We start from the raw sequence: 24,701 nt of genomic DNA on the forward strand, positions 1-24,701 counted from the left end.
GTACGTGTAAGAGAAATAGAAGATTTAGGGAAATCTGAAAGCTTTGTCAATGAGCCAAACAGATTTGAATTCTGTGGTTATGTTCAGAGACATTGACATAAGGGAACGTCTCCTTGCATTTTGTATAGATCCCCTAGGTGTTGCTGCAGATTCCATTTTAATGTATTTTTCCATAGTAGCCCAATTCTTATCCCTTTTCTCTTTTACCAACATTTTAACTTGTAAAATTTTGCATCTAATGATGGGGGATATATAGATTTCTTAAGCATAGCACTAGGAGGTTTAGCTAATGGTGGGGGGGCAGAATCTGTATTGTGAACAGTTGGAAAATTTAGAAATCTTAGACAATAGGCCCATCAATGAAATGAGCTATAAATTGTATAAAACACTCAGACCTTTCCTAAAAAGTTTTTGTTTTCAGTTTTTCAGTGCAAATATCTTCTTGATATTACTTGCTTGAGAGACTGTATAGCCTAGCAGATAGTGGATTAGACTGGGAGCTAGTAGGACCTGGGTTCTATTCTTGACAGTGTCATTGTTCTGCTCTGTGACCTTAGGTAAGTCACTTCACCTCTTTGTGCCTCTGTTTTCCCCTCTCATCCATTTTCTATCTAGTCTATTTAAATTGTGAATTCTAGGGCGGGGACTGTTACTTATTGCACATGTCCGTACAGCACAATCAGAGTCTATCTTTGTTGGGGCCTCGAAGTAGTACTGTAATACAGTATTTGTTTTAAAGTAACCCTGACAGCAGTGGCAAAAAAAATGACAGAATAGCATTTGCCTTATTGCTGGATGTGCCACTAAAGCCTTGTGAAACTTTCCCATGTATACAAGTTATACAGGTATAATTAGGCCATTGTAGTTATACCAGCGTAAGTCCCTGTGGGGCACACTCATTCCACAATAAGATTAGCTTTTTCCAAGTTAGCTTAAACCGCTTCCAAAGCGACAAGCTGAACTGGGGAAAGGCAGTAACATAATGGAATCTGAGTATCCACAATGGGGTTTTACCAGTATAGCAATAAAACTTCCAATTCATGTTTTACCTTGTATTAGTGTAACTTTCCTCTGTAAACAAGCCCTAACTCACTTTGACTTTAGGCAAATCACTTAAACGCTTTGACTCAGAGCTCCTAGCTAAGGAGGTATAAAATAATCATTTACTCAATTACCTATGGATTAATTTTTGTAAAGTGCTCTGGAATCTTTGAAACATCACTGTGTATGATGTAGTAGATCAGGGGTAGGCAGCCTATGGCACGTGTGCCGAAGGCGGCACACGAGCTGATTTTCAGTGGCACTCACACTGCCCGGGTTCTGGCCACCAGTCCAGGGGGCTCTGCATTTTAATTTAATTTTAAATGAAGCTTCTTAAACATTTTAAAAAACCTTATTTACTTTATATACAACAATAGTTTAGTTATTCGTTATAGACTTATAGAAAGAGACCTTCTAAAAATGTTAATGTATTACTGGCACGCGAAACCTTAAATTAGAATGAATAAATGAAGACTCGGCACACCACTTCTGAAAGGTTGCCGACCCCTGTAGTAGGTAGTCGTCTCTCTTAAAGGCCATTTTCTAAAATTGCCATATACTGTATAATATAAGACATCACCAACTTAAACTAAAAATTAAGCCATGTGTTTATTTGTCTTTGTAAACTTGAATATATTGTTCTGGTGCTTAATTTACTGTTAAGAGCTAAGATGAACTTGAGAAATCTGTGGTGTTTACTTTCAGTTCCTCTGTTTATTTTTCATTATGATCACTTCATTAGGAATTTGTGAGTCTGTAGATACTTCATCCCACGTGTGTGGGTTGAATGGTGACATTTGGCCTAGGCTGATTAAGTTTGCCTGTTAGATGAGGGGAATTGGGTGCTTATTTCATAGGGTATAAGGGATAAAAATATATGTTTGGCAGTGATTTATGCTAAATTGATAGCTTTTGTTTAGAACTGAATTAGGTTTTCCCCTCTAATTACTGTTTCATTTTTTCTTATGTCCATTTTAGTTTTTACTTTGTGGTGGCCAGCTGACACCTCTGCACAGTATAGCAGTTACAACCTGTTGCCTTCAGTGGCATTTTTCAGGAAAAGCTGTGTTCTGTCTGAAATCGTGCAGTTTCAACTTAATTTTTTTGATAACTGAATACCAAGTCTGCAAGTTGTACAGTGGAGAGACTTTGCAATCTCTCTGGTTCAAGAAAATTTCCTGTAATCTGTATTCAGGTATTGCATTGAGCCAGTTTTTAAGTATTTCGCTGAGTGAAGTACAATGACCAGTTAAACTCTGCTAATAGTGCAATTTTAGCTTTACTCAGTATGTTTTTGCAGTGATCTAACATTAATGCCATAGGACATAACTAGGTTAAGAAAGCCTCGTAGTCCATAAACTTTGTTAATGTTGATCTGTTCATGCTGTGCTGCTTGAGTAGAAGTTTTAAGGTGAATCTGTTTTTCTTCTGGTAAGTGTGTAAAGCACTTCATTCAGTGGTAGTTTTCTTCATTTGTCTAAAGGCTTATAGAGCACTTTAGTAGTTCTCTGATGAAAAGACAAGCACTTCTTAAACTTTCTACCACTGCTCTTGCAGCAAGAGACGTCTCTTGTGTTTGACTTTTACAACGACAACTTCGAAGTTAAAACTAACCTTAGATCAGATTTTTAAGGTTGGGTTTCAAGCCAGAGTCCCGTCGCTGAGCAAAGTACACGAAGGGCAGCTTGACCTCTGGCAGGCCATTTTAAAAAAAGTCAACATATTGTAGTGTCTGGACAAAAACTACCAATTGCATTGTACTGAACCTCTGTGCCAAGAGCTACATTTCCTCTAGTATTGCAACATCACAAAGAAAACTGGCAGCAAAAGCAATAAATCCTAACAATATCAGAGGTCTGTTAGTATCACAGAACTGAAGGCTTAATTGTTCTAGCTGCCACCTGGTTAGTAAAGTCAAAATTTAATAACATAGATGGACCCTCTTGATCACTTTTCATTAGATCCCTCTGGTTGAGTATTTTCACAAGAGGGAATACACTCTTAATGGAGAATTCAGTATGTTTTTTGAACCAGGGATTAAAATTGCTGCAGGTAAAATATACTGTCTGTTCATCGAATTACCTAGTTAAAATGTGTTTTTTGTTATGTTTTTATGTTGATAGGAATGTTGAAGTGACACTAAATTCCCAAGAATGTGTTCTAAGTTGATTAAAGTGAAATTTCTGAGCGTGTTACTTAGTGTGGGCTTTTCAAAATTTGCTAATCCCTGTTGATTCTTTTTGGTATATGCAAAAAGATTGAAAATCTAAACCAGTTCTCAAAATAAGTGAGGCTTAGTGCTTGATTTTAAACTTCAATACCTGGTATATATCTGGTTTCTTTTTAGCATTCCTAAAAGTTGCTTGTGATACTTGTATGCTATTTAAACTCTGAATCCCTTTTCTCTTTGGAATGGTTTTAAAAATATATGTAAAAATTAGTGTTCCTAGGATCCATTTTAACTGCTTTCATTTATCTACCTACTAATATGGTCCTTATTACATTGTAATCCCAGTGTCTCACAATGTTTAATACTTGTATCCTAGTAACACCCCTGGGAGGTAGGAGAGTGCTATTATCCCCATTTTAGAGATGGGGAAACTAAGGCACAGAGAGACTTAGTGACTTACCCTAAATCACTCAGGAGGGCACGGAGGTGGAGCAAGGACATGAACCCAGGTTTTCCAAGTCTTTTTTTGGCTTAGTCAAATGAATAATAACGATCTATTCCTGAAAGATGTAAGAGGAAAGTTCCTGACTTAAAAACTTAGTCCTACAGTGCTACAGAATGATTTGTCAGTTTTTATATTATCAGGTGCCATGACAAATACTAATCATTTTATAATACTCTGGTGTAAATACAGGAAGTTACATTAGTATTTGTATCTATGCTGAAATTCGGTTGAGCAATTCAAGAGCCTAGATACTTACTAGTCGCTAAAGGACTGCATTTAAACTAAGAGATGAGGGAAAACAGATTGCTTCAGAGGAGTACGTGACTAGGACAGAGACTTCTCTTATAGGAGAGCATACTGATAGAGAATCTCTAAATTTTAGTCAGGAGGAGAGGATGGAAGAGGATAAAGTATGGGCCAGACCAGACAAACATTCACATGAAAAAGAATCCGACACATCAGAAAAGGGCAGACAAATAAACAGGGACAAGTTTTTAAAGTGCTTGTACACAAATGCTAGAAGTCTAAATAATAAGATAGGTGAACTAGAGTGCCTTGTGATAAAGGAGGATATTGATATAATAGGCATCACAGAAACCTTGTGGAGTGGGGACAATCAATGGGACACAATCATTCCAGGGCACAAAATATATCGAAAGGACAGAACAGGTCGTGTGCGGGGTGGGGGGAGTGGCACTATATATGAAAAATGTAGAATCAAATGAAGTAAATATTAAATGTTCCATAGAATCTCTATGGATAGTAATTCCATGCTCTAATAAGAATATAACAGTAGGGATCAATTATTGACCACATGACCAGGACAGTGGTAGCGACGATGAAATGCTAAGGGAGATTAGAGAGGCTATCAAAATAAAGAACTCAATAATAGTGTGGGATTTCAATTATCCCCATATTGACTGGGTAAATGTCACCTCAGGATGAAATGCAGAGACAAAATTTCTCAGTGCTTTTAAATACTGCTTCTTGAGCAAGCTGTTACAGAACCCACCAAGGGGAGAGCAATTCTCGAATTTAGTCCTGAGTGGAGTGAGAAGCTGGTCCAAGAGGTAACCAGTACAGGGGACCGCTTGGAAGATAGTGGACGTCATTATACTAACATTACATGGCCTGTGTGGGAGAACACCTCAAACAAGCCCAACACGTGCAGCATTAAATTTCAAAAGGGGATCTTGCAACATGAGAGGTTAGGTTAAACAGAAATTTAAAATTACAGTGACTAGAGTGAAATCCCATGCAAGCTGCATGGACACTTTTTTCAAAGACACTAATAATAGAGGGCCAATTTAAATGTATACTCATTAAAAAAACACAGTACAAGAACTAAAGAAGCCACAGTAGCTTAACCCCCATGTTAAAAGAAGGCAGTGAAGATAAAAAGACACTTTTTTTAAAGTGGAAGTCAAATCCCTAGTCGGTAAATAAAAGGAGCATAAACACTACCAAATAAGTCTTAAATATGTAATAAGAAAAGCCAAAACGGATTTTGAAAAACAGCTAGCCAAAAACTCCAAAGGTTAATACAATGTTTAAGTGCACAAGAAGCAGGAAAGCCTGCTAAAACAACCAGGTGGGACCCCTGGATGTTTGAGATACAAAGGAGCACTTTAAGAGGTAAAGCATTGCAGAGAAACTAATGAATCTTTGCTTCAGTTCTTCAGGGGCTGAGGGATACTTAGGGAGTTTCCAACCTGAGCTGTCCTTTGTAGTGTTCAAATTGAGCGGAATTGTCACAGATTGAAGTGATACACTAGAGAGAGGTAATTGGAATTAATATAAACTTAACCAGTAACAAGTCACCAGGACCAAATGAGCATTACACCCAAGCGTTCTGAAAGAACTAAATGTGAAACTAGCAAAACTATTAAGTTTAGAGTATGAACTAGCCCATATATAAATCAGAAGCTTCTGTACCAATAGAGACATGGAAACGATAACTATGTAATTCCCATATATTTTAAAGGTCTCATAAGTATCCTGCATTACAGCTGACGGTAAGGATCATAAACATCAGTACACAGATCAATTAGCTGAAACAATACAGTAAAGGATAAAAAATTGTCAGCATTGAAGACATAATTTGAGAAAGTTCAACATCGGTTTCCTGTACAAGGAAATCATAGTCTTACTAATCTATAGAGTCTTTGAAGGGATCAACAAACTGACAAGGGGATTCCTAGTGAGACATAGTGTATTTGACATTTCCAAGAAAAGCCTTGACAAGGTCCTCACCAAAGCTCTATGTAAAAATTAAGTTGATCGTAGGGATAAGAGGGAAATCCTTTCATGGCTAAAAAATGATTTAAAAGACAGGGAACAAAGAGATAAGGAATAAATGGTCAGTTTCAGAATAGAAGGGAATTAGTGGGTTCCCAAGGTCATCTAGGACCAACTATTCTACTTATTCAATATGATACTTCTGGGGACAGGGGGGTAGACAGTGAGATTGCGCAAAGTTTGCAGATGATGTACATAAACTGCTCAAGATAGTTATACAACAAAATGGCAAAAGAAATTTCAGTGGATAAATGTAAAGTAATGCACATTGGAAAAAATAACCCCAACTAACATACATACGATGGGCTACATTTAGCTCAGTTATATCAAGGAGAAACGATCTTGTTCATCGTGAATAGTTCTTGAAGACATATTCAACGCAGGTGTGCAGTGGCAGTCAAAAAAGCCAACAAGCGGATGTTAGGAAATCATTCAGAAAGGATGCGAATACTCATGACCTGATTATCTTACTTCCCTGTATATAATCGATATACTCCCACTCTTGAATTACTGCTTAGCAGATGGTTCTCCTTGTCTTCAAAAAAGATATACTGGCATTAAAAAGGTCCAGAGAAGGAGCACACTAAAATGAGTAGGGTTTGGATTTCCCATATGATGGAGAGATAAGAAGACTAGGCTTTTCAGCTGGTGGAAAGAGGAGACTAAGGGGGTATGCTAAGAGTATATAAAATCGTGGAAGTTTGCTGGAGAAAGTGAATAAGGAAAGTTATTATTTTCCCATATTATAAGAAATAGGGGCCCCACAATGAAATTAATTAGCAGCCGGTTTAAAACAAAGGAAAAGAGAGCTCTTCCACAGCACACCGTCAACCTGTGAACTCTATGCCTGAGGAGATTGTGAAGGCTAGGACTATAAACAGGGTTTAAAAGAGAAAACTAGATGAATTAAGGAGGTTAAGTCCATTATGGCTATTAGCCAGGATGGGTAAGGAATAGTGTCCCTAGACTCGTGTTTTCAGAGGGTGGTATGGATGGCGAGAGAGAATCACTTGATCATTACCTGTTAGGTTCACTCCCTTGGGACACCTGGCATTTGGTCCACTTGTCAGTAGACAGGATACCGGGCTAGATGGACCTTTAGTCTGACCCAGTATGGCCATTCTTATGTTCTTATTAATCTAAATTAATTTTGGCTAGAAAGAAGGTGGGGGGGGTGGAATTCTTAGCTTTCAGTACAGAGTTTAGAACCTCATACTTCTGTATGCATCTGCAACCATAACATCAAAATTCAAAGGGTTACAGCATATGGAGAGACACATTAGAAAAGAGGCTGGACTAGAAGCTGTGCTTTTTTTCCTACAGGTTTTCTTTGAGCATTTATCTTTTAATGTATGTTTTGACAGAGTGCAGCGGTTATTGTGTGACTGACAGTAGATTATGGTATTGTTTGTTTAGGATTCAGAAGACTGGTATTAGATTGCTGGTTGTCAGCAAAGTGCAGGATATACCACATGGTGTTTGCACATGGAAACAATATGACCACAGGCCCAGCCAGCACTGGAATTCAGATAAAGTGATACTGTTCTCTCTAGCTTTTATATGTCTGTGAAGAGACCTAAAATATATTGAAGCTTTTGAATGTGGCCTTATGCTGCCATCTGAGAATTTTAACTTTGTGAAATCATAAACTTCAGTTATGACTTCACGATAACATTGTTAGATCTTTATGAATATGCAGTTTAAAAACAATACAACAAATAAAATGCATTATCAAATTAAATTCTTCTGAATTGTTTCTAATTTAAACCCGCTGACCCTACCTGTTTTGTGTTGCAACTAGGATGTCACTAGTCAATTTCACTAAGTGAAACAACTGTAAATGAATGGACAAATTAGACTTCAACCTCGACTTGTTTTGTTTTGTTTTTTAATTAAGGGTCTTTTTCTTCTGTGGGTTACTCCTATTTAGGGGAGGGGAAACTCAGCTGTTTCCATGCATGGAATTTCTTTCTTATCCTTCCATTGGGTGGGGAGAGGACAATCTTGACCACCTACATAGGGTATAATTCCCATACCAAAAACAACTTCCCTTGCCACAGAACTTCTGTATCCTCCAGCAGAGGTTCTCTGGGAGGGAAAACAAGAGCTCTGAGTCTTTGTGTATACTTCCTTCCAATTTGTGTGCAGCAGTGAATTCTTTTTATTTGTATGTTTTTTTTCCTTCTTTAAGAAAAATGAAAACAGAGTACTACTAACTGCATTGCATTGCCCATGTTGAGGTTTTTAAAATGCTGAACAATTCCCTGGGCAATGATGTTAGTGTTTCAGGTTGAAGTTCAAGCAGTCCAGCTTGCCTAAAAGAGTTACATGTCAATTCCAGTCATGGTGAAAACACATTAATGATTATTTGAATCGCCGCTATGGGCTTCAAGGCAGGAAAAGAGCTCTCCTTTGAGAGCTGGGACTTAATCTTTCCTTCCAAAATATAGGTGAACTAGCTTAATTTTTTAACTCCTTTAACAAAACAGCTAGAAGGACTGCTCTCTACTAAATCAGCACATACATTGGAGGGAGCAGAGTGCTGAGAAAGCCTTGTGTGGGTTTCACGAAGGGTTTACACGCTCTTCCCATGACCAGTGATAGGCTGCCTTGGAATCCAAACTTTTCAGTTCCCTAGCTTCAGATTGATCAAATCACTAAACCCATGCAATTGCATCTATTCAGAAAATGACCATTTCTAAATGATAGTAACTTTCTCAAAGAACTTGCACATGGGATACCATATGTGCACAATTTACTTTTTATGCAAAATAGTTTTGTTCCATATTATCATTGTTTTTGCTCATTATCATTATATTATATTTGCTCCATATTATCATTATCGGTGGTGGTGGTTGGTTGTTTGTATTTTGGTAGTCCCTGGGGCCTCAGTCATGGGCCAGGGCCCCATTATGCTAGGTACTGTACAAACACATAATAATGATTGTCCTTGCCCTAAGTTTACAATCCAAGTATAATGTTAGAGACAGTTGGATCCAACAGACAGAGAGGGGTTGTACAAGGAGAGGCAAAACTGGTCAGCATGAAAAGCAGTGGTCCTAGCACACCGGCTGCCCAAATAGTGTTGAGGTTTTTGTAGGCATTGCATCAGATGAGCATGTTAAGGAGGGATTTGAAGGAGGACAGTAAGGTGGCTTAGCTGCAGTTCCTCCCATGTGTAAGAGGCAGCAGGAGAGAATGCAATGGTGCCAGTTCAAATTAACATATGCGTGATGAAAGCTGGCATTGCTGGCAGAGCAGAGATGGGGGGACAATATCTGGAGAACAGAGGCGATATAAGTGGGTGGGGCATGTGACATGTTTGGTCACAGAAACCCCCTAGGGACTGCCACCTGATGTGCTGAAATTACCTCTGAGCCCATTTTCCCTGCCAGCTTGGGGCTTCCAGGACCCTGCCTTGTTGAACCAGACATGCTAGCCTGCTGCAACATGGACCCAGGGTCTGGTCCATGCCCCCAAAGCTGCAGACTTAACTGAAAACAACTCAACAAGTTACCTCTCCAGCACCCAGACACCCAGTTCCCAATGGAATCCAAACCCCAAATAAATCTGTGTTTACTCTGTATAAAGATTATACAGGGTAAACTCAAAAATTGTCCACCCTCTGTAACACTGATAGAGAGAAATGCACAGCTGTTTGCTCCCCCAGGTATTAATCACTTACTCTGGGTTCATTAATAAGTGATTTTATTAAGTATAAAAAGTAGGATTTAAGTGGTTTCAAGTAGTAACAGACAGAACAAAGTAAGTCACCAAGCAACATAAAGCAAAAACACACAAGTCTAAGCCCTAATACATTAGGAAACTGATTACTGGTAATATCTCACCCTCAAAGATGTTCCAATAAGCTTCTTTCACAGACTAGACTCCTTCCTAGTCTGGGCCCAATCCTTTTCCCTGGTACAGTCCTTGTTAGTTCCAGCAGAAATCTTAGGTGGAAAGCAGGGCTTTCTCATGGCTGGCCGCCTTTTGTCCTGCTCCACCCCCTTTTATAGCTTTGGCAGAAGACGGGAATCTTTTGTCTCTTTGGGTCCCCAAAGCTGGGAGGTATTGCCAATACAGTGAAGGACTGAGATATCGTGCAGGAAGGTCTGGATGACCTTGTAAATTGGAGTAATAGTAATAGGATGTAATTTAATAGTGAAAAGTGCAAGGCTTGCATTTAGGGATTAATAACAAGAATTTTTGTTATAAGCTGGAGACTCATCAGTTAGAAGTAACAAGAGGAGAAGGGCCTCGGAGTATTGGTTGATCACAGGTGACTATGAGCCGCCAATGTGATATGGCCGTGAAAAAAGCTAATGCAGTCTTGGGATGCATTAGACGAGGTGTTTCCAGTAGAGATAGGGAGGTGTTAGTACCATTATACAAGGCACTGGTGAGACCTCATCTGTAATACTGTGTGCAGTTCTGGTCTCCCGGGTTTAGACGGATGAATTCTACTGGGAAACAGGTACGAGAGAAGGCTACTAGGATATGCTGTGGAATGAAAACCTGTCTTACGAAGAGCGAACTCAAGAGTGGCTTGTTGTCGCTACCAAAAAGCAGCTGAGGGAGATTGATTGGCTCAGTATAAATATATCAAGGATAAAACGCAGAGAGGGAGAGGAATATGTAAGCTCTAAGTACCAATGTGTACCAAGAACATGGAATAAACAGGCATCTGAATTTAGATGCTGGCACCCGTCCAAGAGACGTAGGTCAAAGACATTCGGCAAGACTAACTGAAAGTTAGAGGGATGGTATAATGGATGCCTAATTTGGCATTAATGATCTTGACCATTAGCAGTAATAGCTATGTCTCGTGATGGGATGTAGATGGGTGGGTCTGAGTTCTACGAGAGGAATTCTTTCCTGAGTGTCTGGCTGGTGAGTCGTGCCACATGCTGCAGTTTGCTGAGCGCCATTTTGGGTCAGGGAAGAATTTTCTCCAGGCAGATGGCAGAGGCCTGGGTGTTTCGCTTTCTCTGCGCATGGGGGACAGGTCACTTGTTGGCAGATTCTCTGCCACCTGAAGTCTTTAAACCATGGATTGATGACGTTCAGTGCGCCAGAACATAGGTAAGGGTGGTGTGGGAGTGGAGGGTTTGGAGGATTTGCGGGCCTGCGTGTGGCAGGAGGTCAACAGAGGATCAGATGTGCCCTTGACCTTAAGTCTAACTACTACCTGCTAAATGGAAACATACCGAATTTAGATGGATTCAGTATTGGGTGACACTGGTCACTGTCCTTGTGAGAACCCCATTTCATTTACCCGGGCGGCCATACGTACACAGGAAGCTTGCAGGTCAATAAACCATTCTACAACCAAGTATCCTAGTCAATAGCAGCCATCAAAGACTCTAATCACCTTTGGCCATACTTCGCCTAATTACATAAGGACCTCAGAGTTACTTCATATTCTGCTTCAGAACAAGGGTGATACATGCATACAAATAGGTATGAAACAATCAGCTAGATATAGCTTTGTAAGTGAACCGTACAAGAGCCTTTGCGAAAGCATTATTCCAGTACATCATATTCACTATCATCAGCATATCTTCAAAGAATGCGGCACGTCCCAGGATATGGAGTGAAGGGCCTTAAAATGAAGATGACTGGCTTGTGGCTGATGCAGCAGAGAAAGAAGGACACTGGATAGACTCAGTGAGGGGGGTACACAGTTGAAATGAAGAACATAGTAGGTCACAAAATATTTTCATCTAAATGTTTTTCTATAATAAAATGCCCTTTGCAAAACTCGTTTTTCCTCCAGAAATGCAATTTTGCTGTAAACTTTTGATTCCCCCCCCCCCCCCCCCCCAATGGGCAAAATTGAAATGACAGCTCTTCTGGCTGCCCACTAGGGAGGATCTTGTCAAAGTTCTGAGTTTAGAGAGGCAGAATGGTGGAGTGACCATCAGCCTATCCCCTCACTCTGGGAGCTGGAGAGTGGAGCAGCCAGGCTCTGCCTCTCTAGCAGTTGATGGAAGGTTCTTGGCAATTTCGCAAAGGAGTATTTTATGAGCTCTCATCTCGGACTAGTGGAACTAACTCCATATCTCCCAGCATGGAGTTGGAGTACCTAGGAGTATCTAACCTATTGCCCTATATCATAACTTTTTTTCCTGCTTGAAAATCTGTCTTGATGAAAAAACTCAATTTTTAAAAAAATCTTAACAATTGCCTAGAGATGTGAAATACTTAATTAACACAGGTGACCCTTATAAATAGGGAATGGAAAAGCACAGAGAAGTTTGTTGTTTTTGTCCTGGAGGAATTGTGAAAGTAAGTGCAGCCAACAAAACTGAATTTAGAAAGGGAACTTTTTCCCTTCTCTCCTCCCTGCCTAGTCACTTTATTTAACTGATGTTGTTTCAGGTTAGTTTGTTTTAAAAACATGCTTGTGGAAATTAAATTATGTCCTGGTTTGCCCTGTTATACAGGCATACCCTGAGGCCCTTTTCCCTTAAGAGCTTCTGAGTTGGTAATTTTGGATTTCTTAGACAATTATCTATTTAGGGAATGATGTGACCACCTAACACTGAAGAAAATAGTCAAGAGTCTGTCACCATTTTAAAATCCATGGTATGCTGGTTGAGCTGTAAATGCCTTGCTTTATTTGTTTCATTAACTTCATTTATTTATTTGCATTGAGATAATTTCTCCTTTTTTTTAATAGTCATGTGTGCAGTAAACCATATACTTAATTGACTTTAAAACTTCTAAGCCAATTCCTTTTAAAAAATAAACTTTGTAAGGCCTTTTTTTTTTTTTTTTTTAGATATCTTCAGGGAAAGATTTAAGGTTGAGATATCAGTTCATTCCACACCTGTAACTTTCTCAAAAAATTTAGTGGTTGAGGGTGACATTTTCTTATGTTTGGGCCTCAGCCTAAGAAGTAGGGGAGGTGTGGTTAGGGGTTGTGTGGCTTTTTTAAGCTTCATCAATTTGCATTAATCTTTCATGTCAGAGGATGGAAACATTTTTTCCACCTGTTAATTTTTTTCAGATGCTCTTTTTCCTCTTGACTGAAAACTGCTGTCTAGAAATAAAGAACTTGGCAGGTACTGCATGTGTTCCTGAATGGACAGTAAAGAATTGACTTAGCTTCACAGAAGCAAGGATTAAACTACTTATTGTTGAAATTGAGTTGGTTATTTCATTAGTGCTTTGGTCTAAATGCAGGCAATTATTGTGGGCAAATGTCTTCGCTCAAATTCCTGACAAGGTCTTAAGCAATTGCAGACAACATGTACAGGGGATATTGTGAACTGTGAACAAACAGGAATTGTCTGCCTTGACTAATGTTTTGTGAAGCCCATTAAGAAAATAAACTGCTCCCATACAGTAATGGGAAGAAACACCATTATGAATTGAGGATATTTGGAGGGATAAACTCGGGATGTACTTGTGGCATGATGGGAATTTTTGAAGCAATTTGCATGCATTGTAGTTCAAGTGTCTTATAAATCTTTTTGTGCCGCAATAGAATTAGTTCCCTAGACTCAGCTTTTTTAATACCAAACCATTCTTTTCCAAATCACATTAAATCGTATAAATATGGACCATGTGCATAAGCCCTTCCAGAAGTTACCTCCATTGAAAGTTGCTATTTTTCAGTAGCGTTGCATTTGCTACATAGGTTCAGTAAATTCTCCATATAGAACAAAGGAAGTGAGATTTTAGGGGCCCAGGAGGTCACCACAATGTAGTGAATTTATCTGTTGACTTGACATGGAATGACTCATGCTGGAATTGATATCAAGTGTGTGTGTATGATTGGTTGGGTAGTTGTATAGTTAGCGCTGGAAGAAAGGTTTAGATTGATACCTCTGGAGAGGGACATCTTCTGTCCACTAAACAGCTGAAACCCAGATAGCATCAGTATAAGCTTCTCTGTTACAACAGCAGCACACCCCATCCCAGGTCTGCAGGGCTGACATACAAAGATGAGATATTTACTTTCCATGCCCATTCAATCCTTGATCTCTACTTAGACTGTCAATTAAAACCAGTTGTGCCAATGGTTTTGTAATTTGGACACCTGGAATGTGGACTGATGCTATCAGTTTGTTTCTCTCAGAACAGTAATCCCTCATCAGATGGTTACTACCAAACTGAGCCAGATTCAAAGTGGTGACTCAGGATGTGAACGTTTCAGATCCTGTTCACTAGCAGTCCTCACCTGAGTCTGAGCCAAACATGTATAAAAATAAATTTGCTTACAGCTCCCCAAAATGATCCAATTAATGTATGGAATACTTTTTTGATTTGCTGGTACCTATCTTTGTGCTTTAAATTCAAAACTCTGGGCTGCTCTGAGATCTGATGCAGTAGATGGAAATGACAATCACTGGGGCTCAGTGGTATGTCTAAGGCCTTGGCTACACTGGCGCTTTACAGCACTGCAACTTTCTCACTCAGGGGTGTGAAAAAAATACCCCCCTGAGCGCTGCAAGATACAGCACTGTAAAGCGCCAGTGTAAACAGTGCCGCAGTGCTGGGAGCGCGGCTCCCAGTGCTGGGAGCTAAACCCCATCAGGATGTGGAGTACGTGCAGCGCTGGGAGAGCTCTCTCCCAGCGCCAGCGCTGCGACCGCACTCGCACTTCAAAGCACTGCCGCTGAGGCAAGAGTTATATTCTGTGTTTGCCTAGTGCCAACACATTTTGAGCACTAACGCCAATGTAAAAAATATATAGATTTTTTTATTTTTATTTTTTTTTGCTACCAGCACATACCTCACTGAGAAGGTAGAAGAACCAATAATTGAGCAATATTAAGAGTTTGCTGGCAACAAAGAATGACTTGAATAAGTGTGAGACGGGGGAGGGGAGGAACAAATTGTAATAGAAAATGTAGTCTAGCCTCATAAGTGAGTGGATCTTTTGGGAAGAGAGATGGTATTAAAGGCCAAAAGATTTTTCTCTTTTCTCAACCATTATACTATAAAAAGTTTACAGGAGTCTTATAATCCAGATTCATTCCACATTACATTAGGTTGAAATCAGTTTAGCTTTATTTTGAAGCATGTAATATATATGAAATCACTACATCAGACTATAATGTCTGAAGTCCATGTATGCGTTCCGTTTGGCAGATGTTAAGAAGCTTGACATATGAATGTCTTTGATCATGCATTCGGTTTTGTGTGTGGGAACTGATGCCATGCCGATTGAAGCACGTACAATAAACTGCTTTTGTTGTTTTGCTTTTCTTTTCCTGTTTGTTCCAGTAAGGTTATTTGGCCCTTTTAAATTTCAAATGTCAGTATTTTTCCTTAACTTGAACCACTGCAAAAGAGATTTTATCGTTCAGAACATTTGATTTTTTTGAAACAGGAAGTGACTGCAATATTCTACTAAATAATCATTTTGATTTTTTTCAAATAAAGGCATTCAGAAAATGGAAATGCAAAACAGTGTGCTACATTGAATGCAGGACGGTTCATTAGGTATGTTGACTGGCGGGGGAGCACTAGCTGTCTTGCTAAATTAAAATAATACTTTGGATGTTGACAGACAGAAAAACAATTAGGGCTGTTGGATTCTTTGACGTCTGTGTTATCACAGAGAGAGAGAGAGCTTGTTTTCTGCCAGTAAATCTGAACTGTCCAACTCTCAGCAGTATATAAAATTAATTAGCAAAGTTCTTTACATTTTCACTTGGAATGTGAAGTCTGTTTATTTGCGAAGACAGCCTTTCCAAGAATAAACAATTAAAGGTACCTGATGGCAGAACAAGGAGTAATGGTCTCAAGTTGCAGTGGGGGAAGTTTAGGTTGGATATTAGGAAAAACTTTTTCACTCAGAGAGTGATGAAGCACTGGAATGGGTTATCTAGGGAGATGGTGGAGCCTCCTTCCTTAGAGGTTTTTAAGGTCAGACTTGACAAAGCCTTGGCTGGGATGATTTAGTTGGGAGTTAGCCCTGCTTTGAGCAGGGGGTTGGACTAGGTGACCTCCTGAGGTCCCTTCCAACCCTGATATTCTATGATTCTAAAGGTGACTGATGGGACCTTTTATGAGGCTTTTCAGTCATTCCGTTATGGGCCAATAAGACTTCCTTAGTTGATTGGTATATGGCAGTAGTCTTAACCAGATGAGCAATTTCAGTATTCTTATTAGTAATACTTCCATGTGCAGGTTGTGTTTGAAATACAATTTTGTGTGTGGGAAGTATATTTGTTTAAACCATTAAATTCTGCTGTGGATTAATTTTACACAATGCTTACTGAAAAGAATGTTACTATGCATGAAGTAGAATTCCTAAGAGGCTTGACTTATATTACCTTGAGTTTGAAGAGTTGAACATATTTGAGATCTGCTTTTATTTATATGTTTGGAATCAAATATTCACTAGTCCTTGTTTTTGTTTTTTGAAATACATATTTCACACAATTGCGTTTGTGTGTGCTGGACAGACTTCATAGCTGAGTCCCTCGATGCTGCTTCAGACTTGAGTAGGGGCTGGTTCAGGCCCTATTTGCATGTTGGGGGGGGGCGAAGGGACCCTTTGTTGGCTCTGAGGCCCTGTCTACACTACAAGTTTATACCGTTTTTTAGCAGCGTTAAAACCGATTTAACGCTGCACCCATCCACACAACGAGGCCCGTCATATTGATATAAAGGATCTTTAAAACCGGTTTCTGTACTACTCCCTGACGAGAGGAGTAGCGCTTGAAATCGGTATTACCATATCAAGATTAGGGTAGTGTGCCGCGAATCGACGGTTGGCCTCCGGGCGGTATCTCCACAGTGCACATTGTTGACTGGCTCTGGACAGCAATCTGAACTCGGATGCACTGGGTAGGTAGACAGGAAAGGCCCTGCGAACTTTGAATTTCATTTCTGTTTGCCCCAGCGTGGAGCTCTGATCAGCACGGATGGCGATGCAGTCCAAATCCAAAAAGAGCTTCAGCATGGACCGTACGGGAGATACTGGATCTAATCGCTGTAATGGGGAGGCAAAATCTGTTCTATCAGAGCTCCATTCCAGAAGACGAAATGCCAAGCATTTGAAAAAATCTCCAGACAGAGGGCCACAGCAGGGACTCAGCATAGTGCTGCGTGACAAGCGTGAACAGAAAGCCAAAGAACCAAATGGACACTCATGGAGGAGAGGGATAGACTGAGGACTCCACTATCCACGGTCCCCCGAAAAGCATTTGCATTATTGGTCTGAGCTCCAAATGCCTGTAGGGTAAACATTGTTTCGGGTGGTTCAAGGTATAGCTCATCAATTTACCTGCCCTTCCCCCCGCCCCCGTGAAAAAAAGGGGAAAAAAATCATTTCTTGACTCTTTAATGTCACCGCTTTGTTTTCTATGTCTATGTGCTGGTGGCACTGCTGCTGGTAGGCACGGTGCTGGGCAATGAACAGCAGCAACACCTCTCTCCCCTCCCCTCCTTCAGTGGCAAGACGGTACAATATGACGGCTATCCATCATCATCATCATCACACGTGAGTGCTCCTGGTTGCCTCAGGTGAGATCGGCCGGGGCACCTAGGTGAAAAATAGGGTGGAGACTCCCAGTCATTCCAGTAGAAAACCATCTTCATCATAGCAACTGGGGGCTGAGCTCCAGTCAGTCCCCTCCTTTCATTTTCTAAAGAAAAGATTCTGTACTGCCTGGACTATCAATAGCAGTTGCCTCCCCCCTCATTTATCTCACTAACAAGTCAGTGTTTCTTGTTCCTCGCATTCTTATTTACTTCATCGCACAAATGGGGGACCACTGCAACAGTAGCCCAGGAGGGTTGGGGAGCGGGAAGCAACGAGTGGGGTTGTTGCAGGGGCACACCCCATAGAATGGCATGCAGCTCATCATTTCTGTGGGATTGATACGGAGCGGCTGTGCTGTCTGATACACTAGTTCTCTAGCACACTTGCCCCATATTCATGCAGGACTGACTCTATTTTAGATAAACCATAAAGGAGGGAATGACCCGGGGCGTCATTCCCATTTTTGTCTTTGCGCCCCCGGCCGACCTCAGCCAGGAGCACCCATGACAGCAGCAGACAGTACAGAACGACTGATAACCATCATCTCGTCGCCAATTTACAATGGCATGGCAGACGGTACAGAACAACTGATAACCGTCTCTGCTATCTTGCGAAGGCAAATGAATGCTGCTTTGTAGCGCTGCAGTACCGCCTCTGTCAGCGGCATCCAGTACACATATGGTGACAGTGACAAAAGGCAAAACGAGCTCATGGTTGCCATGCTATGGCGTCTGCGAGGGCAATCCCAGGGAAAAAGGGCCCGAAATGATTGTCTGCCATTGCTTTCACGGAGGAAGGAATGAGTGACGACATTTACCCAGACTCACCCGCAACACTATTTTTGCCCCATCATGCATTGGAATCTCAACCCAGAATTCCAATGGGCGAGGGAGACTGCGGGAACTATGGGATAGCCACAGGATAGCTACCCGCTCCAGAAATCGACGCTAGCGTCGGTACATGGACACACACCACCGAATTAATGTGCTTAATGTGGCTGCATGCACTCGACTTTATACAATCTGTTTTACAAAACCGGTTTATGTAAAATCGGAATAATCCCGTAGTGCAGACATACCCTGAGTCACACCTTCCCTAATGAGAATCAGAATGCCTCCTGAACAGCACTTCAGATACCTGCCAGTTGTAACAAACAAGGTACTGGGTTTAAAACTGAATAATCACTTCTATATTATAACTATTTTGTTACATATAGAAGCTGATAAATGTTTGCATCCTAAGAATAATGCAATTCAGTTTACAATTTGTAAAATGGGAACTATTTAGCAGTTACTTTAAGTTCTTTCTGCCTGCAAGCACAATTGCACTGAATCCATCAGCATCATCAAATTCCAGCTGTTTTGTGCAACCAAGCCCTCTTTTTCTTTTGCTAATCTCCTCTAAGTAACTTTCAGGTCTCTCTTCTTTGTCCCCTTTCTTGATACTTTAAAAACATCTTCTCTTGTTTGATCACCCTTTATCCATGTGGGATTACACAAATATTTCAGTTTCCTTTGCCGAATTAACTTGGTTTATTTTTCTCCATCTGTTATATAATTCAGCGGTCATTTATGATTTAGAAGGCAAACCAACATCACTAGTATCATATCTTAAGCCATCTAGGTAATGTTTCCCTGGAGTTTACTTTGAAGTCTTTAAAATTCAACGTCTTCACTGTCCTGGCAAGAAGCTAACTTTTTTGTGGGACATAATCCAGGCAGATTTGTTTCAGCTCTCTCTCTCTCACACTCACAACCTTGGAAAGCTGAACTGTTGCAAAACCACATTTATTCAGAGCTGTAGTTTGAAACTAAAGCTGACAACCTTTGCATGGTTCGACTGCTGTTAATGAGGAGTAGGTCTATACTGGCAGCCGATCACAAGGAATGGGCAAGGAACAAACTGTTTTTATGAGGTGCTCACAAATTAGTTCTCCCAACTTTTTGTCTGCTGTTCCTGTACTTCAGTTCCATTCTTTCCAATACTAGCATAGTGATGAATTTGGGAATAAATTTTATATTGCATTTCTGTCTACTCAAAATTAAATTTTAAAATTGAAGAAGAGTATCTTTTTTGTTTTCCCCCCGCTTTTGAAGTTTTGTTTTTAATGTTGGATGTGGTGGTGATAGAATGCAATGAGCCAGTTCTTCAGCTAGAGTAACCTGGCATATTTTCACTGAAGGCAATGGAGATGCACCAAATTATGCCAGCTGCAGATTGGTGCAATTTGTCTCTGTTTTGGTAATATATTCAATGCAATATATGTGAAAGGTTCAGGATTTTTATTTATTTTTCTCACTTTTATTTTAGGAATTATTTTCTGCCCATTTCTCAAAATGTTGAGCGTTCTGTTTGTAAATACTTGCCAAGTACTATATGGTAGGCAAAAAACTTGTATGAAACCTTAAACTATTACTTTAGAGTAAATTGTTGTAACTGGGGGAAAAGAGGAGAGCGAGTAAAGAGACACTGGTAAAATTAAAATCATATTTTAAAAAAAAACTGTTAGTAAAACTGCAGGTTATTAAAACCATATGAATTTTTAAAATGGGGTTTACTCTCCTTTATTTCTGCTAGTTTTTTTTATTTTTATTTGGTATGTGATGAAATTTTCTCATCTTGAACAGGAATTATCAGTTTCATTTTCCTGTTCTTGAGACCTACCACAGTGCTGCTGTGCTAGGGTTTCCAGCCCTAAAAGAGAATGCAGAAATGCCCTCGAAATGAATTCATTTAAAAATAAAAATTGCATCTCTTTCCATGTTACAAAACCTAACTCGGTTTAAAATGTTTGACATTGAAGTAGGCTTCCCCCACCCCTAACCCCATAAATGTTAAGTAAATTATTGTTTGTTTGTAATATAAGTTGTCAGTGCCTTACACTAAAAGGCAGAATTATTTTCTTTTCCAGCTGATGACTAGAAGTCACCCTCTTCATCTTTGGTGTAGCTGTAAATATGACTTGACATCCTGATGACTGCATTCATGGCTCTTGGATGATCTGGTGCACCATGGAGCTCAAAGTATGGGTGGATGGAGTCCAGAGAATCGTTTGTGGGGTTACTGAAGTCACAACTTGCCAGGAGGTGGTGATAGCCCTGGCTCAGGCTATAGGTATGGAAAAGGGTTACTTGGATTGGTGGGAATGAATTGGTGTGATGTATTTTATTAAACCAGATGGAGGATAGCTTAGTCTCCTGAAGGTCGAAATACTCTAGTTAATTTTGGTTGTTGGGTTTAGTGTGGTGTTGATGGCATGCAATATACAGAAAATCAGACTAGATGATCTGGTGGTCCCTTTCTAGACTTACTTTGAGGCCCCTCAGGGTTTGGCTAAAATATATAGCTATGATGAGTCATTTTGAAATTTGCAAAAAGGAAAGGTATGCACGTATTGGCAAACTTTTTAGTTCTGCATGAAGTTACTCTCCAGCTAATAACATGCTGCTCTTCGTTTGAGTTTGTAAATGCGGCCCACGTATTTTTTTTAATAGACTTTAAAGACTAAACTGTCAGTGCTGGTTGCTAAGTACCAAGGAAGAACTGAGCTAGCACAAAATAACTAGCTATCTTTTATACAAGCTAGTGATATTCATTGAAATTATATACATTGCAAGTATTCCTGGCTGCCCATCAATAGTGTAGTCTCTTCAGTTCTTCTCTTCTTAATGTTACCCTTTCATTAGCATTGTGTGATGGTAGATGTCTTGAAAATCTGCATAAGTGTGTTCAGTGTTCTGGTTGCTATTTGCTAAAACAGTTTGTGTAGATACCCTGCAAGTACTTGAGTGAACGATGTGTCTATCCTGGACACTAAGCCCAGGCTCGAACTTAGGTTTTAGCCTCTCCTTCCATCAGATCAGTCTGACTCAGGTCAGCAGGCACTCAGGATCTAGATCTTAGGGGCTGGGTCAGAGCCTGAGTCCCATTGTGACTCAGGTCTAAGCTCTATCATTTTGCAGCGTGGCCACAGACCCAAGTCAGAACGTCTACATAGTGCAACACATATGTGTTAGCTGGACAGGTTTACAGTGCTCTGTTAACACCCACGCACGGACTTAAAAACACTGAGTCTATAAGCCTGAGTCCCACAGACCCAGGCTTAGTTTGCAGTGCAGACATACCCACTGTGGCCATTTATCAATGTTGCCAGACTGTTCTCAAATTTTGTAGGGTTTTTAAAAAATAGTTACAAAGTCTTAGAGCCCACTCAAGCAAGAAAACCCATGCCATGGAGAACCTCTGCTGACACCACCTCAGCAGAGCGGTGATGGACTGAGAGCAGCAAAGGCCCCCCCCCCCCCACAGAGTCCAATATTGGGGTTTTTGGCAAGAGACCCCTCAAAACCAGCAGCTTTGAGTTCACAACCCTTTGGGATGAATAGAGCAGTTCACACCTCTCAGAGCTATAGCTTCTCTGCAAAGCTCAGCAAACATTTGTGCATCAACTACACTTGAGTCATGTTTTCTTTGTAACAGTGAGGGCTAGAAATATACTTTTATAATATAATTTTAGATTACTTTGACTCTAGGAGCTGGGGCCACAGGCACATTCCTGTAACATCTATCCCTTCATCTGGCCCTGTTGGCCAGAGACCTACCTTGAGAGCTTTTTTCAGATCTCGCTATATTTCCCTCACCAACCAACCCTTTCTCTCATGATCCAACATCTTCCCTATGCTTCTAGGGCCTACTGAAGGACATCAGGCCTGTTTGATAACAGTGGTTTGGTGTGTCACTCACACACAGCACAGTTTGCATTCTGCATGTACATTTTGGAAGTGAAGTCAGTTATGTACCAAACTTAGCTCGACTGCATACGCCATTTATCAAGCCAGGCATTTTAGACTAGGCTACCAGGTACCAAAATGGAAAAGCTGCTAACCCTTTAGAACAGACAGTATGTCACTGCCTGCCTCCCCTAGGCCTTCTGTAAAGCCTGCCATGAATTTTGAGGTAGATTGTGCATTCTACTGGATGAAATGACCTCTTTATTTTTTTAAAACTCTCACAACAAGGGGAATAACCATCTCTGCCAGCAGCAAGTTAAGCACTACCTTATGTGCATCCATACAAATTGATTTGTCCACCCATGCCAGCTTGTCAGGTAGCTTAGTCATCAGTGTCTTAGGAAAGCCCTCATCCGGCGTTTTGTCGTAGATATGAGCCAGTTGCTATTGGCCTGCAGTTTGGCTGGTTCTGACCTTAAATTTTCAATGGTGCGGAGTCTGTGTCCTAAGTAAGTCACACCACCCATGCCAAGCTAATAACCATCTGTCTCAGAGGCTGCTATTGGTATGCTTCCAAAGCTTTGCAGATACTCTTTTTCTTTTTTCCATTTCTAACTGTACATGGATTATGTGATTGTCCTAAATTAAAAACTATTGCAAAGCTGCACAGACCCATTAACCTGTTTATTGACCAACCTGGAATGTAGCAGGTACATCATTCATGTCAAAACAAGACCAGGAGCTCTTGCAACCGTCAGACTGATTCTTTTTACAGTAGGATTGTGTGATGAAAGCACGGGCCAGTGGTAACTGCCATTACCCCTTAAAGTCATTCATAGCTCACGAATCGTCTCAAATACAATGCAGCTGCCTCTTTCCTCACAGTACTGAAGAAATAATTTTACAACAGATTTTTAAAAGGGCACTTGGGGAGGTCAGAAACGGGCCACTCTGCTTTTGAGTTCTGCACTTTGTTTCTATTCTTCACTACATCACTCATTCTTCCCTCCCCCCTCTTTTTGTACTTATTTACTCTAGCTTTTTCCTCTTTCTTTGTCTCCTGCTCTGGAACTGCCAGTCTCACCTCTGTCTAGCAGGATCTGACATGCTTGCTTTCTTCTCATACAAGTGGCATCCCTCCAGCTCAGTCTCTATCTGGCACTCTTCCACCTGTATCTCTTTCAGCTTCAGTCGAATGGCTGCACTTCCTTTGTACACCAATGACTCCTGCTGTTTTGGCTCACCCAATCAGTGGTTCTCCGATTCCTGGAATTCTTCTCTGTCCCAAACCCTTATTGTGTGTTAAGCACCATTTGTTAATATCTCCATTCTTTGCTGTGATGAGTGGGCTTCTACCAATCTCTTACTGGCCAAACAAACAATGATGGGGAGGAACACCATCTATCCCTGAACCCATAGAAGTTTCACAAGATGCCGCCACTAAACCTAAATTTCACTGGTGTCTAAACTGCTCCTCTTCTTTACTTCATTGTTTTAATCAGTTTCATATCAATATCTTTCCCCTTGGTGGTGCCCCTTTGTTAATGCAGACAGAGAAGCCTGAGCAGGAATATTTTGACACCAGAACTAACTCAAACAGTCATCACCCACTCCAGGGACCCTAACCTTAAACCCTAACTCTGATGCCTGCCTTCATCACCTCTTACCTTGACAGTGGCCCGTTGGGTGCTGCAGGTCTGCAAAAGTTATCACATTACAGGCACAGAAATGCCATCAATCTGAGTGTTAGGCCTCATTTCACTCGACCTGTAAGAGACTGGTGAAAACCTCCTCATCTCAGGAAGAAATAGAGAAATCACCAAAAGTTGCTTATCTCCCTCAGTGAGGGCTTCGGATGGGAAAGTGCCCGATAGCATTCCTCCACCTTTGTCTCTATTTGAACACCATTCAAAACAATGTTGCTATGATAGTTTACACCAGGTGAGGACCTGCTCCCTGGGGACTTGGGGCCTCATCCTGTGGAAATTAGTAAGAGTTCTGCCACAAACATACTTTTGATGGTAGGATAAGGCTTTTAACCTGTGCCTTAGGATAAGGCTTTTAACCTGTGCCTTACAAGTTTGTGGCCCCTTCTGTTGGCCCTTCCATGGAAAGCACATTTCTATCTTGTTTCCATCAAGATTGCATTTCTGATGGATGTAACCGCTCAGGTGCATTGTGGAAAACAGCTAACTTTTCATGTAGAATCCCATTTGTTTCACCCCTCCGACCCCATCTATCTTATCTATAAATAGAAAATGATACTGCTCAAAGTTTTTACTCAGATTAGATGTCCGTTTCCATCTCACTTGGAAGTCAGTTTTTTTTGTTTTGTTTTTAAATCTGGAATTCTCCTTGGCCTTTAAAGAAACATTAAAAGTGCACAAATTTTGAACTAAACAGCAAAGTTGATTTAAAAAAAAAACTGGGAGATCATTATGGCTGAAGGAA

At 40.5% G+C, this 24,701-nt stretch overlaps 1 protein-coding gene across 1 annotated transcript in view; it reads left to right on the top strand.

Moving 5' to 3' along the window:
* The window catches only part of RASSF8 (Ras association domain family member 8), a 146,115-nt gene that overhangs the window by 102,090 nt on the left and 19,324 nt on the right, over positions 1 to 24,701 (top strand). The window contains exon 2 of the mRNA XM_032767266.2: positions 20,432 to 20,634. Coding sequence (XP_032623157.1) covers positions 20,517 to 20,634 — 118 coding nt within the window. The 5' untranslated portion in view covers positions 20,432 to 20,516. The remainder of the gene's footprint in view (positions 1 to 20,431; positions 20,635 to 24,701) is intronic.

The sequence above is a fragment of the Chelonoidis abingdonii genome, chromosome 1 (genome assembly GCF_003597395.2).
Source record: "Chelonoidis abingdonii isolate Lonesome George chromosome 1, CheloAbing_2.0, whole genome shotgun sequence".
Taxonomy (NCBI): Eukaryota; Metazoa; Chordata; order Testudines; family Testudinidae; genus Chelonoidis; species Chelonoidis abingdonii.